At 34.8% G+C, this 18,198-nt stretch overlaps 1 protein-coding gene across 2 annotated transcripts in view; it reads right to left on the reverse strand.

Annotated features, from left to right (window-relative positions):
- Nucleotides 1-18,198, reverse strand: part of LOC148276232 (uncharacterized) — a 42,797-nt gene that overhangs the window by 2,664 nt on the left and 21,935 nt on the right. For both annotated transcript variants that reach the window (XM_088234546.1, XM_088234545.1), the window contains 4 exons: nt 5,578-6,589; nt 4,711-4,857; nt 1,556-2,169; nt 751-869 (listed from right to left, as the gene is read on the reverse strand). In XM_088234546.1, coding sequence (XP_088090672.1) covers nt 751-869; nt 1,556-2,169; nt 4,711-4,857; nt 5,578-5,819 — 1,122 coding nt within the window. In that variant the 5' untranslated portion in view covers nt 5,820-6,589. The remainder of the gene's footprint in view (nt 1-750; nt 870-1,555; nt 2,170-4,710; nt 4,858-5,577; nt 6,590-18,198) is intronic.

Below are 18,198 nucleotides of genomic sequence, written 5' to 3' on the forward strand. Positions count from 1 at the left end.
CGGACACATTCGTTGCACTGTTTTTTTATAAGGACACAAATCTCCTTCTACCATAAAAGATTTTAAAATTCGAGGTAGCTACAACACATGCGTCGGATCATTTGTTGTTTGCATCTATTGTATAGTTTTACCACACATTCGCCTGAGAGATCGCATTTCGACAGCATTCAGCCTACTTTCATCCCTTTTTTCCAAGGCCATACTTCGCTCCCGTGCATCAGGGTCGGGACTAGGACTCCATTGAGAACTGCTGATTTTGTCTCTTGCGACAAACATTTATTTGCCGTGGTTGATTTAAGTGCAACGTTCACTCTGTTCCCGGCACTCACCAGTCATTCCGTCCCTAGTAAACATACTTCCCAGATACACAAATTCCTCTACCTGTTTTAGTATAACCCCATTCTCAGTGATTTCACATTAGTCCTACTTTCATTTCTTTCAAAAATCATCACATTCAATTTATCGACATTCATCGGCAAATCGCTTCCCTCGCATACATCGTAGACCTTTGTTACCAAGAATTGCAGTTCCTCTTTGCTATCTTGTCTTATCTTCTACGTACAAAAATTATCCAGATACATATTTTAATTATTTTTCTGTACATTTTAGAGGAATTTCGCGATCAACAAATGTCCAACAGAACATGGTTTAAATCCAATTACGGTTAGCTCTAAACTCAACCATCTCGGGCATTTCACCGCAGTTGTTTTTACTATCTGAAAAAGACCGAGTTGTGCTTTTGTTTTTTACCTGTAGAAAATGTCTGGCCAGCATTCTCCTCTGCAGAGCCCTCTGCTGTCGAGCCGACGGTCCGGAACCGGGTTGGGCCAGCTCCTTGCAGAGGGCAGTTTTTCCACTGCCAGCGTCACCTACGACCACAAATACATGATCATTAAGAAGAAAGCAAAGAGAATAGCTATTATGCAAGCCAAAGCATCGCTTAAAATGAACTGTTTTTTTCAAAAATTATTACAAATTTAGAATCCAATACGTTTGAAGTTCTTGAAAAAAATTTGCTTGTTGATGTAGGGAGCTTCTACAGCAGTTGGAGATGACGGAAAAAACGACATTATGCTTCTATGTCATGTTACTTCAATACTTTTTATATTTAAACACTTTATTTATTGTTAATTAAAACAAATATATTTGAAAAAACTGATAAAATCGATTTGATTGGTACATAATCAGTGATCAATAATTTCCCATCACTAGTGACATTAGTGATGGGAAACTTCATGAAAAAAGTATAAATGTTTTATTTTTTAGTGAATAATTGTCTTAAACACACTATAAAAGGCTTGTTTTCGCATTTTAATATCAATTTTCGGAAACAGAGTTTATTCATGTTTGCATGAAAAAACTGATAAAATCGATTTGATCGGTACATGATCATTTTAATCGAGCTATGTTTTAAGGACTATAGTGAGTTAAATCTACCGTGGTAGGGCATCCTTTTAGGTAGTCTTGGGATTTTTCTAGCACATCGTTGGACTTTTTCCAGTAGCTCGATGTCTTCCTTGTAACAATTCATGAAATAACCAATAAATAAATTTACCTAATATCAAGGCGCCACAGGTTTTGCTGACGGGTCTCTGCTCCAAGCAATGCGCCAACTTCTGGAAGGCCCACTCCCTGCAGTAGAACTTTCTCTTGTCGCCGGAATTGGTGGTGCCGATCTTGTTGGCCGAGTTAGATTTCTTCATCGAATGGACGCGATTCCCCGGATCCGGGGCGAACACCTCCACGGGAACGCATCCGCGAAGACCGCCTTCGTTTTCGTAGATGGCGTCGCGGCCGGCGGCGAAGTCGCGCAGGTTCTCGCGCGTCAGCTTCGCAGCCTCTCTTAGAGGCTTCTGGTCTCGGAGCGAGTGGCTGCTCACTTCTCTGCTGCCGATTCTGGAACATTCCTTGTTGGAGATCTTCGGTTCCTTCACCTCGTGGCACGTCGACAGGGAGTTCTTTGAGTTTTCCTTTTGCAGGTGTTCGCGGATCGATTCGTAGGTTTCGCGGTTGAGGATTTCGCGCTCGCGGTATATGGGCGGGGCGTCCTTCGGAATGTAGTCGCGCTGCTGGGTCTCGCGATACGGGTTGGCTACCCCGGTGAATTCGGTGGGCGTGCGGTCGAATGTGTTTGCTCTCGCGGCTGCGGCTTCGTTTAAAGATAATGATCTAGGAAAAATCAGTTCAGTGTAAAAAGTTGACATTCATCCTAAACTAAAAATTTGATTTTGAGTTACGGATACAAAATAAATTAATGCATAACAACAATATTTTTCATTAGTCCAAACTTTTGCAGACAAGGACTGGATTCAATTCCCTGGGGAGCTGCTTATATTAACATATTACAACAGAGATAAAGAACATTTTAGAAAAGGTAATATAGAAGCATCTACAGGGCTTATGACCTGTCATTGGCTGGTTTAAGTGGCCACTTTACACACTGTGTAACATTCACCATTCTGCCCATATTTTATTTATTCATATGTTTTGTCTTACAAACTGTAATTAATAATAAAAAATAATGTGACCTCACTGGGGTTACCTGTGCCGAGGACACTTAACAATATACTTTTTTTGAAATATTTTTACATTTAAGAATAAACAAAGAATAAATAAATAAACTTAATAAACAGAGATAATTAACAAAATATTCAGACAGTTTTAAAGACTACGTATTTATGTTTATAATTAATTTATGCAAATCTACATTATTTACATTACAAAACGCACAATGAAAGAACAAAAACATAAATAAATAATTAAATACAATAACACATGTAAGCCATACACTTGTGGAGCACAGTTGCTGGTTCATAAAATAAATTAATTTTATTTATTCCTTTAAAATATAACAATGAACTACAAAGTTAGTGCTACAAACATCCAAAATATTACAAATTTAATTTGAAGATTCTATTTTTGGAAACTAGTATTTTTAACGTTATTTCCAAAGGACTTTATTTCTTTGATAGGATACCGTTGACATATTTATTATGTATCACATAGGACATGTGGCGTTTGCAGTGACCGTTTTTGGCATTATTTATTTTGAAAAGAATCGGCCAGCGCTCAGTGTTGAAATTACAATCATAAAGGCAATATCTGCTCAATGTCATTGAGGTATTTTTTAATAATCTTTTGTACAAGTATTGTATCAAAATAGTATTTATTTCATTATAAACGCCCAGAGGGGCTCTTACAATATACAGTTAAAAATACATACAAAATATCATTAAAAAAAAATAATAAACTCACAACTATTACACTTAACATGTAATTCATTCTAAGAAAAAGAAAAAAGGAAAAGAGAAAGAAAATAAAGTGAAGATGAATGGAGAAACACATTAAATAGGAGGGAATTGAGGGGATGGCCATTCGATGGATAGCTAATTTTTTCTTCTTTATTTAGAGTCTTTATTCAATAAAATATACATATTTTTACAATAATACATTATAAAGAAAACAAAGTATTAAGATATATTTTGCCCCGATAAACTATTCAATAATAGTTTGTCATCGGGTGCTCAGACATTAGTTTTAATTAATAATCAAATAAGAAGAGTACAGACATAATACTGTCTACGTATAAAATAATAAACATAAAAAATGGTTTAAATATATATTTTTTTTAAAGTAAGAAAATAGAGAAAAATAATACAATTAAAATTAAAGAATAGTAATTTACTTGTATTTTAAATATAAGAAAAAAAAAAATAAACACATATATAAATAGTGTGTGCTCATAAATGTAATCAATACAAGATAAAAAATAAATTAAACAAAGTAAAGTAAATCGAGAATTTCAATTCATATCTACAGAAAAAAAAAGTTAATCAGAAAATTAAAAGTACATATTAAAATTAAGATCTAAAAAATGTAAATGAAATAAGAAAGTAATAAAAAGAAAAGAAAAGAAAAGAAAAGAAAAGGTGTACCCAAGAAAATGTATTCAATGAGAGATAAAAAAAAATAAAAAAAAATGTATTACATAAATAATAAATCAATATAGGAACGTTTTATCTACTAACCACTTACGTAATAGAAACAAAATTTTATTTTTACTATGACATGTTTTCATGTCAAGTGGCAACAAATTAAATACTTTTGGAACAATATAATCCGTTGTCCATATTTATTTTTAAGATTTGGTACTACTAGGCCATCAACAGATGTAAATCTTGTTAGATAGCTGTGTTCTAATTTATTTATTTGATAGCAGGAGTGAGAACAAAATAAATTATTTTAATTAAATTACAAATTTAAAAGAATCACTATGTAAAGCGCCCTTGAGGTATTTTGTTACGAAAATGGCGCTATATAAGTTATCCATAATAATAATAATAATGGTGTGGAGCAAGTCCAACAGCTCAGCATAATTATTTGCTGTTCTGTGGATGCTCACTGGGGGAGGGGAGAGTGTTGGGTAAAGTTTGAAGTATGGAATAAAGCTACGTATATCGCGTGGTAAACAATAATAATTGTTTTTTGAGTTGATTTTTACTGAACCAAAGAAAAAATAGTCAATTATGTACTTATATGTAGGTACAAATTAATGATGTTTTTTTTGTAGGTTACCTATAAAATAAAAAACCGCTCGCCACTGCTACAAATAGGCAATGACAGTCTAGTTGTAGTGAATGCCCCTATATTTTAATGAACAAACGCTGTTCCCCAGCACTGAGAGGAAATGACATTCTCAAAAGATCTCACCGTAAATTGATCCTGTGCTCCGCCTGCCTGACGTGGGTGGCCTGGCGCTCCCGTCTGGCCTGGCGCCCCCCGCTCGCCGCCTCCGCCCGGCCCGCCCCCAGCTCGCGAGCGCTGCGCCGCGCCGATTCGCGGGCAAACTTTTCCACCCTAGAAAAAGACATCAATTGTCAAATCTTTCAATAATTAAAACAAGCTTGGCAGGGCAGGGCACCTGGCAGGGTTCGGGGGAACGTTCCACCATAAAGCCAGACAAATAAGACAGACAACATATGATCAAATTCAACCAATAGATGGCGCTGAAACTTTATTCCGTGTTCAATGCTAAATTCAAATTAAAGTAGGCACCGTGGAGCTTGCGTCTCTTTGGTACATATCGATGTACCTACTAGTGGATTTTTTAAAGCTGGCGCATTCACAATACTTACACAAATGCATCGAGTAGTATCTGCGAATAAGCTCATGGTACGACATCGCACAGCATACGCATTATGAAAATAATATCTGTCTCTCTTGCACTCGGACGCTCTTATGAGCGTGACATAGACAACTATTGCTTTGTTAGTTGCTAATGATATGGTAATAAAATATACACAGGATGCTTCTGCGTTCTTCTGAATTTCACTGCGATTCTTAATAGTAAAAATATAATAATATGTATTAAGCTATGGATAAAAAACACTGGTTTGTAAATACATATTTTCATTTAATCTAATCATGTATAGGTCGATTGTCTAGTGCTGGTGCTTTCGCAAAACTTACAGAATATTGATTTTTAAAATCTTGATATTATATTAAATGTTTTTGGTAAAGGTATTTACCTCGTAAATACCTTTACCAAAAACAAATTGTAAAATACATGGTATTTACCTCGAATAGGCCTCAGCGCTCTGATTCGCAAAGCTTCCGAAGTTTCCTCCATGATTGTGATTCAGCGGGTCGAAATTGGGGTCGGTGACGCCGGGCTGAGGGGTCCGAGGGTCGTACCGCAGGCTGGAGAACACCCTGGGAGAGTGGGGAGAGATCTGCTGATGGTGGCCAGCTTGGCGCGACCGGCTGTCCTTCTTCGGCAGTACCTGGCTGTAAATCGGCGCCTGATTCGAAGCCATCATCGAGGTTTTCAAATCAACGATGCATCACGCCACCGAAACGTCGTAGAAGGTAGTAATTTGGTTCGATTTTCAAACTCGATTAAAAATCATACAACGTCGTCGAGGTTAATGACGCGTCGTGCCTCCCAAAACTTCATATAATTATAGAAAAAACTAAAGTTCTCTAGATTTTTAAATTCGCTTAAAAATCACACACTTTGTTTGGAATCAGGCACATCGCTTAAAAACGTCTGTTGGTTGCGTTACATACGCATTGAAAGAAGCAAATCCTGCATTGCGTTTCTTAGAGAAATGATTTATTCACCGATCGCCAAAAACATGTTTGAACATAGCTTTACAAGCACACGCGTATGATCTTTGTGATGTTAGCGATTTCAACGCACGCGCTAAAAATACATAAATTACGCTTAAAACTATTATTTTATATTCGATTATTATTACTAGGCCGTCGTGTATATTTGGTTGAGTGATTCACTTAGAAGGAAATGATTTTTTTTAAATACGTTTTTCAAGTCTTAGTGCAGGAACGTTTGTTTTTCGACACTGGGTCTGCGAACTTTACTGTTCCGCAGCAGGCTGGCGGTTGGGAGTTCGTCTGCGAGTCGGCGCTCGAAGATTGGAGGACTTCCGCTGTGCAGTGAACGGCTAAGGACTCGCCTTCCTCCATAACGCGCGATCTAGAGGCGTGTGTACCAATGGTGATGCTTGGCGCTGCGAGCTCCGAGACTCGGTGCTGGCTTCCGACTGTCAAAGGCCCGCATGGTGGAGACCTGAAAATAAATACTATTTTTGAATATTTATTTATATATACGCCCAATGAGCATTTTTAAGGACATGTTTATACAAAGAAAATTATTATTGAAAAAAGTAGAAAGACTCAATGGTATAGAGTAGACTTTGTGGGAGTGGAAGCGGGAGAGAGGTGTTTATAATTGAATTGACTCAGTGATCGTTTGAAGGAAGACAACTTGTTATCAAAGAAATCAAGACTGGTATGTTTGTTGGCAGACCTAAGAATTCTGGGCATAGGGGAATAAAAACCATGGTTAGTTCTATGGTTATCGGTATGAAAGAGTAAGTTTTGTCTGAGGTTTCTAGTTGGGATATTTAATTTTATCAAGATCAGTAGTTCAGATGCATCAAAGAGTGAGTTGAGAATTTTAAATAGGACTAGGTCAGATTTATTTCAACGGTCTTGAAGAAAAGATATATTTCAGGTAGTTTCTAACTCATTATACGTATATTGGGCTCTGGATAAGCCCAACCTCCAGCCTATCTTTCTCAAAAATCGATGTTGAACTGATTAAACAATTCTTGATGTGAACATCATAATATGGAGATATATATATACTTATTCAATCTATTTAGTTACAATAAATACATTTAATATTTAAATTTATTTCAACAGAGGGAAAAAAAAATGTGAAGGGAATATGGAAGTCTAGGCATTTACAGGGCTTATGACCTGTCATTGGCTGATTTAAGTGGCCACTTTACACACTGTGTAACATTCACCATTCTGCCCATGTTTGAACATCCACATTTCCTCAACTCTTCCATCTGTTGACTTTTGTGAAGTAAAAGAGCTGAAACCTTTATCACGTGGGTGAGATTCATACGGCTGAACCAAATCACCCACTAGGCAACGCCTGAAAACAATTTTCCAATTTTTATACTTCTCCCTTTACCAGGTAGTAATTCAACAATGTTTGATTATGTCCAAATGCTTGCAGACTGGCTGGATTACCTCCCTAGGGAGTTGTTCATATTTATATTTATTTCAACAGAGAGGGAAAAAAAATTGTGAAGGGAATATGGTGTTTATATAAAGGGCCCGTATTAAAATGATAAGTTAACATTTATCTTCAGCTTGCCCGCCACATACCGCACGCGAAATGTTGCTCATTGCCGAACGAGCTCTCTGTAATCTGGTAGCCTTAGCATCTTGGTGCTGAAAGAAGGTAATCCAGAAGTACATAAAAGAAAATGTTCAAAAAGGCTATAAAAAAATGGATAGTGGAGCTAGGTAGAAGTAAAATGGATTGTCTCATTCGCCCAAACCAATATTGAATCAACTGCTCCACAAGTGTATAGCTCATGTTAGGTTTTTGTTCTTTCATTGTGCGTTTTGTAATATAAATAATATAGATGTACATAATTAATTATAAACATAAATATGTAGTGTTTAAGACTGTCCGAATATTTTGTCAATTATCTCTGATTATTAAGTTAGTCTTCTTTGTTTATTCTCAAATGTAAAAAAAATTCAAAAAAATATATTGTTAAGTGTCCTCGGCACGGGTAATCCCAGTGAGGTCACATTATTTTTAATATTAATTATAGTTTGTAAAAGAAAAAAATATGAATAAATACATTTTAAAAAATAAAAAAATTATATTCACTTCATTGGATTGAGAAAAAAGGGAAGCGAATCTTTCATCTACAAAGTAAAATTAAGTATTCTGAGTGAAAAATACAACATGTTTAATGAATTATTTTAATAATTAATATTCCTTAATTAATAATATGTTAAATGAATAATTATTATTTTTTTAAACATGTTTAATTACAGATCACAACATTGAAAACATCATTATTGTGGATAATTTATACAGCGCCATTTTTTGTGAAAATCACCTAAAGGGCGCTGTACAATAAAATAATATTAAAAATAATATTTTTTATAGAAGTCTAGGCATCTACAGGGCTTATGACCTGTCATTGGCTGTAACATTCACTATTCTGCCCATACTGGAACATCTATATTCCTTCAATTCTTTCGTCTGTTGATGTTTGTGAAGTTAAAGAGCTGAAACCTTTATTTATGTGGGTGAGATTCATCTAATTGAGTTATTTCACCTACATACTAGGCAACGCCTGAAAATCTTAATTTTTCCATTTCTATACTTCTTCATGAACCAAGTGGATTTATCAACAATATTTTGAGTTTGCCCAAACTTTTGCAGACAAGGACTGGATTCAACTCCCTGGGGAGCTGCTTATATTAACATATTACAACAGAGATGAAGAACATTTTACAGAAGGTAATATAGAAGTCTACGCATGTAGAGGGCTTATGCAAATTCTTTTTGCAAATTTCAAACTCTGCTCTTCTCGCCAACAGGGGTGCACTTTATGTAAGAATACGATTTTCACAAATGTATATCAGTTAACATTATTTTAGCATTACCAAAAGGGACGAAAGTAGACTGAATGCTGTTGAAATGCGATCCCTCAGGCGAATGTGCGGAAAAACAATGTATGATAGGTGCCCTAATGTCGAAATTAGAGCAGAATGCAAGGCTGAGTTAAGCATTATCGACAAAATTAAGAAAGGTCTTTTGCGATGGTTCGGTCATGTGGAGCGAATGAATGATGAAAGAACGGCTAAAAAGATTTATGATGCGAATGTGTCTGGTTGTAGAAGTCGAGGAAGGCCGAGAAAGACATGGCATGATCAAGTACAACAAATTCTTGAAAGTGGTCATGTGAAAAGTCGGAATAATCGACGTGGGTGCATGAGAAGATGTATGAATGTGAAGGAAGCAAAGGAAGTGTGCCAGGACAGAGTGGTGTGGCGTTCTATCCTCTCTGCCTACCCCTCCGGGGAAATGGCGTGATGGTTAGTTAGTTAGTTAGTTAGTTACCAAAAATTCAGTAAAAATAAATAAATGGGTAAAAATTATAAGGAACTTAGAGAAATAATCTAATCTGAATACACAAAAAAAAATGATCAAGTCAAAGAAGGAATCGTGTGTTAGAAATACCACATTGTAAAACGAGGCTCGCACAGAGACATGCATATTTTATAGGCCCAAAATTTTTTTATTCTTTTTTTACTGATAATATTTCATTGATTCCAAACTTTCAAAATTTTCCTTCTTTTAAAAAACATGCACTATCCTGGATTCAAACTAAAGATATGAACTCTTTTTTTCTATGATTTATTTTGTTGCCCTTTAATAATAAGGAATATTTTTGTGTTTTTTTTTAATATTTTTTATTTCCTTTTTTAATTACTATAAAAAAAATATACCATATTATCTTTTACGGAATATTTTATTTTTCCTTTCTTATGTTATACAAAAATATAATAACTGTCCGTTATTTATTATGGCAGCAAAAATTCATTAACATTTTCTTGTATACCCACGAACAGGCCACGCATTTGTGGGATTTTTTGTTTACTATTTTTCTATTAATATGTATTTCATTGATATGTAATTATTCTTTTTTTTTTTTTAATACTCTGTTTTATTATTATGTTTATTGTAAAAAAACAAAATAATTTAAATAATTGTTTTTTTTTTAAATATCATTTTTTTTATATATAACAAATAGCATCTTCCCATTTTTTTAGTACTCGTATATGCGTTTCCATCGAATGTCCCCCTGGAGATGAATGAATAAAACACTTACGCTACTAGCTTTTTTCTACTTATTAAATCGAAGATATTAAGAACCATAGTATTTAAAAATCCGCGTACGCACATCAAACTGGAGCCGAACTAAACTACTCATAAATGAGTAGTTTTACGTTTCGGCCATTAGCTAGTCTGTAGACGTCGCTTAGTACGCAACTGCCGATTTAAATTCAATTACGCCGTGTTGTGTCGTTTTAAAGTGTCAAAATACTGCTGGGATTAAAAGTGAATAGGGTAGGATCACATTTCACGTGCAAGTAGCGAATTCACAAATAATATTATTGAATTCGATCATTTTACCGTCTGTCAGATTTTTAAATAAAACAAGGCGGACAGTTTGTTACTATTGCGCAGTCGAGTTTTTTACCCGGCTTTCTATAAATAAGCCTTAGTTTAATAATAAACTGCATTAGTTTTTTTTAATAGTGCATTCAGTAAAATATTTTTTGTGGTAATACATAACACAAAATTATCTTACGTTTGTGTTATATTCTTCGCGGTTTGGCAACATTACGCGGCCAATTCACTCATGCGCGCAGGTGGTATGTCGGGTGGGGTGCCCCCTACTGTATTTGGAATGCACGGGAGCATTTGGAAATTTTTAGACACAGTGCGATGTGTGCAAACTTGATTCTACGCGCCTTCTGGTATGTTAAGAACTATAAGCATTCCCAGCGCAAAGCTCATTATTTTGCAAAAAACCGCACGTAAATCGGTCCAGTAGTTTTTCAGCCTATCGAGGACACACATACGAACATTGCCTTTCATATATATATATATATATATATATATATATATATATACGAGCTGAACCCGGCAATGCTTTGCTATTGCTAGATTTGAGTACATACTCGTGTATATATTAAATGAACACAATCAATGATATCAATTATTGCATTTAGTCCAAATTAGATATATACATAATATTTTTTTTTTTGTGTTTCGGTTTACTTTATTATTATTAGGGATAACTTATATAGCGCCATTTTCGTAACAAAATACCTCAAGGGCGCTTTACATGAAAGGACAGTAAAATTGTAAGGACAGAAAATTTTGAGAAATAGGTATTCGATTTTTTTTTTCTCTCACTGTCTTGCAGACGCCTCCCCAATACTGTGCGAAAAAGACCACTGCATGTCAGACCTTTCGTTAGAATAGACAAAATCGACGTTTCTCTGTCCCGTTTTCCGCACCTCAAAACTGAACCGGTTTCGTTATTTTTTTAGAGCATCCGAATATTTTTTTTGTATAGGTACGTTTTGCGTTTTTCAAAAATAGTTATATTTTTATACCGAGCGCCAGAAGACAGCAGATATAACTGTGCTTTTTTAAGGGTTTGGATTGAATTTTATTTGAATGCACAAAAATTGTGTGCATTAAATAAATAAAATAAAAAAATATTACACGCATTCTCGTCGAATGCAATCCTGGTGATGGGTAAAAAAACATTTACGCTTCTAACTTTTTTCCACTTAAAAAATTTAAGATTTTTATAGCTATAAACACGCTAGTGGGAAAGATCTACATTTCGCTGAAAACCGCGAAAATTTATTCAGTCCATCGAGGACACACATACAAACATTTATATATTAGAAGATAGATATAGATATTGCTCGCGACATCGTCTTCACGCTTTATTAAATTTTCTTTACTGACGCGCTGATGTGTACATTAAATAAATAAAATAAAAAAATATTACACGCATTCTCGTCGAATGCAATCCTGGTGATAGATAAAAAAAAAACATTTACGAATCTAACTTTTTCCACTTAAAAAATTGAAGATTTCAATAGCTATAAACACGCTCGTGGGAAAGATCTACATTTCGCTGAAAACCGCGAAAAGTTATTCAGTCCATCGAGGACACACATACAAGCATTTATATATTAGAAGATAGATATAGATATTGCTCGCGACACCGGCTTCACGCTTTATTAGACTTTCCTTACTGACGCGCTGATGAGTGCATGATGTATGATGTATGACTAGAGATTTTGTAGATAGCAGATGGCACGTTGGACGTAAGTGGGTACAGTTTTCAGCAGTGATATCTCTTTAGTATTACTAGTGGATATTTATAATGCATGTATATACGAGTAGCCGCGAACAAATAATTAAGTCATCTCATCTGCTCCTCTGGAGAGGGCGCGTTGTTTATTTTATCAAACTATCACTTTTTATTACGCTGCCGCTAACCGCCAACACGTGTTGCCTAACCGTTTCAGACCGGAATTACTTCCAAACAGACAAACCATCACGCCGTATCCCCGTAAGGGTAGGCAGAGAGGATGGATCGCCCAATCAGATCTCGCTTCCTATACATTCATTCATCTTCTCAAACGCGCACGCCGATTATTCCGACTTTATAGCAGTGGCTAATGGTGATTTTATTTACAGGTAAGCTATAAAAATTTAAAAAAACATATATTTACATTTTTACATTTACATTTTTTTACATTTTTTTGCACCACAACAGGCCAGGAGGCCTAATTACAGTGGTGAATTACATCACAGAGCACCCAGGCTTGAGAAAAATCACATTTTAATTTTTGTGTTCTCACCGGGAATCGAACCCGGAACCTTCCGTGCGTGAGTCAAGCGTCTTGACCACTACACCACGGAGGCCGCCATATTTGTACCTACATAGGAGGTACATAATATAATGTAAGTAATATATACTATAAATTGATATTTTTCTGTGGTTATGTGCGATACAACAACTCTCATCCATGAAATCAACTCAAACGACGTAACTTCGTGATATATTATATAATATAGATATGTTATCCATTACTTTAATATATAATTCATTAAAAAATAAATAAATAATACTACTATGAATTCAGTCGATATTAGGTATTCAATTGAAATGTCAACTGGCCGCATTGTTCTAGTAATTAATAGTGCTAAAAACGGCCGCGTGGAGCGCTTTAAATCCTGCAATATGACGCATAAAAGTAATTATAGTCTTAAAAGTACTATCTCAAAGAAAAATAGTCCTATGGAAACAATGTATGAAATACTATTTTCCAAATCAAGAATCTTCAAATAATTGGTATAATCTGCAAGTTTAATCTAGGAGAAAAAACCCTCACTGGGGTTAATACATTCAAAATATAGTATACTTATTTGTATGAAAAAATAAGCTGGAATAATCGGCTAGTTTCTTAGCTCACCTCAGGCGCTGGGCGCGCTTTATTAAAATTAATATTTATATTAGGATAAAAATATAAACGGTGGAAATGATTTAAAATAAATGGTAATTATTTATTTATTTTTCTGTAAATAAAGTTACAATAAAACATTATTATGGTTAGTCAAATATGATGGTAAGCTGCGCATAATCGCTTCTATACACGGTTCGCCCCTGCTTTATAGCCCCGCCACACTCTCCTCGCGCTGCTGCCATTTTGCCCGGTGTTGCCATCTCCCCCCACACACTGCTCTACTCGCGCAATTAATCGCGACGCTCCGCACTTGTCATTTGTCTTTCTATACAATGGACGATGAAACTGTGACGGCGTGCGCGCTATACATTTTTAGTATAGCTAATTATATCAACGTCATACAAAGAAACATACATCATTAAAAAATGACGCGTGCGTTTTGTGTGAGCGCTCGATGCGTACTGCGACCGCGCGATTATGTGGCCAGCCACTCGCGATCATATTGCCGGTCCTTTGACTCGCGCTCAAAACCGACAAAATAGGGAGCGGTGGGCACGACGAGGAGCATGACGTGCGGCATGACGACATGTTGCTACACTACGTCTCTGTCTCCTTTCCTCGCTACTTCCCATGCCACTCGTCGAGTGTGTGGCAGGCCCATTAGACTCGTCCATCTTCAAGTAGTTGGTCATGCCACGTCTTTATCGGTCTTTCTCTATTTTTGCATCCTTCAACATTCGCACTGTGAATATTTTAGCCGTTCTTTCGCAGTCCATTCGCTCTACATGTCGAAACCAACGCAGAGCTCCTTTCTTGATATTGTCCATAATGCTTATCTCAGCCCATAGAATTAAGAATAGTCCGGGAGCGTAGAATCATATTTGAATACGTCGGACTGTGTCCAAAAATCCCCCCACTTTGCCCCACTTTCGCCGCGTAATGTTGCCAGATAGCGAAAAATATTACCATAACACAAATGTAAGATAATTATATTTTTTAAAAAAAAGCTATTTGTGAATTTCTCTAAAATATTATTGTACACGCGGAAACATTGATTGACACAACAGAGTAGTTATCTACTTATGTAAAGGGTCATTTAATAAGAGTAATTGAATTAATGAACTTTGAACTCTAAAAATGTAACAAATTTTATTCTACGTGAAGCGGATATTTTTATTTCATGTTAAATAATGCATGATGAGCGAATTGCCGTAAAAAATTTGACTACCCTGGCAACACTAACAAAATGTCCATTTTGTTTTCTTTGACAATCTGACAAATGAAAAAATGATTTAATTTTTAAGTAATGCATTTGCTACTTACACATGAAATGTGATCCCATTCTGTTTTTTTTTCTATCCCGGCAGTATTTCTATACTTTAAAACAACACAAAACGACATAGTTTAATTCAAATTGGAAGTTGCGTACTGAGCAACGTCTCCTAAGAAACTAATGGTTCAAAACGTAAAACTTCTCATTTAAATTATTTATTGACAATTCTTGATGGAATTCCATTGTAATGATGTAATAACTTATATTTACATATAAGTTATTAATTTAAAAAATACTCGGTACACTTCTTGGTATAATATTCACCAGTCTGAAGATGCCCATTAGAGGGTGAAAGCGCTTATTGGTCAAAATAAATAAGTGAAAGTGTACCAAGTATTTTTTAAATTAATAACTTATGTGTAAATATAAGTTATTACATCAGTAAAACTTCTCGTTTAAGAGTAGTATAGTCGCCTTTTGTTTGATGCGCGTATGCGGTTTCTCGACTATTCTTAATTCTATGTCTCAGCCTTACATAAGTAATGTACGGATCTCGACATTTGTGCATCTATCGTACATAGTTTTACCACACATTCGCCTGAGAGATAATTCTCTCTAACCAAAAGAAATATATAACATAGACATATAATATAGAATTGAGAAGATGTACGATTTAGACATCTTTAACGACTCAGCTCTCTGCTACAAACGGAAGCTGAGTCTTATAGATTTTAATGTTTAATATTACTAATGTTATTATTGGAGCACATAGGGGAATTTGCTTATGTGTGCCCTACTTCAAAGTTTAAAGTTACTGTAATATTAGTATCATTTAGCCTCTTTGTAAATAAACAGAAACAATTAATACTAAACTAGGTACTACCAGAATACACACTACATAAACACCACATCTTATACACATCACTCCATACACCTCACTCCACGCACTACATTTCATACTCACAACAATAAAAACACCATCACTAGTAAATTCACACAAAGCACAAATTCTTCTTACATCTTGTTGTACTGTTAGATAGTTGTTTCATATATTGTGTTGTGTACGTAATTGGTGCTGTGTTAGGTTTATTTTTTGTTCGTAATATTGTCTAGATTTATATTAACATAGCACTGTGTGCACAACATTAAATTTAAACAAATAAACAAATATCCATAGACAAATTAGATTCTTGTATGTGTGTGAGGACAAAATTAGGTATCATTAAAACCCTAATTTACGGCTGACTAATATGCAATAAAAACTAGCAGAGTAACAGTGAGTCACGGCTTATTAAAGAAAATAGTTCAAATCTGTTTTGTTAATCGGAAAAATACGGCACACATGTGAGCCAATATGTCAGTTTAAAACGGACAGTTGTTATTTAGAATTTTAAACGAATTGATATGTATTGTACTGCATTGGCGGCCTCCGTGGTGTAGTGGTCAAGACGCTCGACTCACGCACGGAAGGTTCCGGGTTCGATTCCCGGTGAGAACACAAAAAAATAAAATGTGATTTTTCTCAAGCCCGGGTGCTCTGAGATGTAATTCACCACTGTAATTAGGCCTCCTGGCCTGTTGTGGTGCAAAAAAAATATGTAAAAATGTAAAAAATGTAAATTAAAATATTTTATTATGCTTGACTCTTGTGTGGCTGTGATGTAACACGAGTCTTCATCACTAGACTTGTTATATCTCTCGTATTTTTTTATTTATTTAAACGCCTTTCAGGCTTTGACATGTTTTACATACATATATATACAAATAAAGACAGACATGTATTTTACACAGAAGTAGCAAAAAAATATATAAATGATTTTTAGAAGAAAAAGAAAAATATTAAAAATATCATCTTTACATATTAGTATAAAAGTGGAAATAACAGAAGTGCATTTTTAAATATGAAGACAGATATGCATTTTACACAAAAAAGGAGCAAAAAATAAAAATGAATTAAGAAGAGAAAGAAAAAAAAATCATAACGTATTAGTAGAAAATATATGAGGATACATAATAATACATACAGAGAGAACAGACGTACATTTTTTCGTATAGGTTATATTAAAATAATCTTACAATGAGGAAGTTCAGTGGTTTTTAAAAAAAATATATTTGTTAATAGACTGTTAAACTACGTCAATTTTTTATTTTTTATATTTTTATATATCGTATTATCGGCGCTACGATTTTTCAAAGTTTTGTATTTCTGAAATAACTCCGCGTGTAACGTCAGAGGTTCATTTCCGCTTATTCTCATTCAGTTCTTCCCATTGGTCCAGAAGCGACAAGCGTACCGGAAATCTTCCAAAGCTCTCAGATCATAGGTCGATTCACATGAACCAGTGACGTCATTTAAAGTAGTGCGTTTTTATCAAAATATTTTTTATTACTTTTTCTGTACATTTTCAAGAAACTTTGCCGTAAAATTTAATGCTCTAAATTTTACCCCACGTAAGAAAACATTTTTTGTATCCAATTTCCCGTAGGGCTGAAGTTCCTCATTAGAAGAAGTTAGAAAAATACTAATTTAGAATACATGTATAAGTCAATAAACGGTAAACAATTGAAATCAACATAGTTTTATTTGGGTATTACAATTTGAAGATAGTAAATTGATACACTGCCTCTTAAAATTCAAAAGTGTTTTATTAAATATATCTACGTCATTGGCGTATTCATTTGCAAATGTATAAATTCTCCTTATTGGCGATTGTGCACTGTGCACTGTAGTTTGTTGTAGATACATTTACATAGAATAGTTTATTAAATGATGAAGTTGTACTTTTTGTAATCTTCAAATGGACATTTGGAAAGTAAAATTTGTTTAAATATGTAGGATTTTAATATAAGAGGCATATCCAGAAAGAAAGAGTACTCGATTTTCGAATTAAAAAAAAAATATGTAAAAAAAACTACATTACATTGTTTGTATACAGGATGTTCTTTAAACCCTGTCACACCCAAAACCACGATGATCAGTATGGATAAGAAGACATATTGGCATATAAAAAAAATATATTTAGGTTAAAGAAAATTTTTAAAAATAAAATTTAAAAAAAACATTTTTTTGCTAACTTCTGCAAGAGAGAAGTGAGGGGAGCGCGGCCGTGAGGTTGTCAGCGTATCAGACTCCCCCCCCCCCCCCCTTGCAGAAGTAAGCAACTATTTGCTTTTTTGATATTTTATTAGTTCCAAAAAATATATTTTAATGTGCCAATATGTCTTCTTGCTCATACTGATCATCGTGGTTTCGGATGTGACAGGGTTTAGTGAACACCCTGTATACGTATATGAATAACAATGAAGACAGCCGCGATTTTATATATTTATTCCCGAAGCAATCTGATACACTGGTCTCTACCCCTCGATACAATCCAATTATGGATCTTCACCTTAAATATAGACGTTGTTTCGGAGAACTTAATATGTTCATCCAAGACGTTGAACACTCTTGGAGCTATATATGAAAAGTATCTCCGAGCAAACATCGTAAACATGTAAAAATTAAAAACCAG

This window comes from Micrasema longulum, unplaced genomic scaffold (assembly GCF_059751315.1).
Source record: "Micrasema longulum isolate JH-2025_06_02 unplaced genomic scaffold, ASM5975131v1 h1tg001257l, whole genome shotgun sequence".
Lineage (NCBI taxonomy): Eukaryota > Metazoa > Arthropoda > Insecta > Trichoptera > Brachycentridae > Micrasema > Micrasema longulum.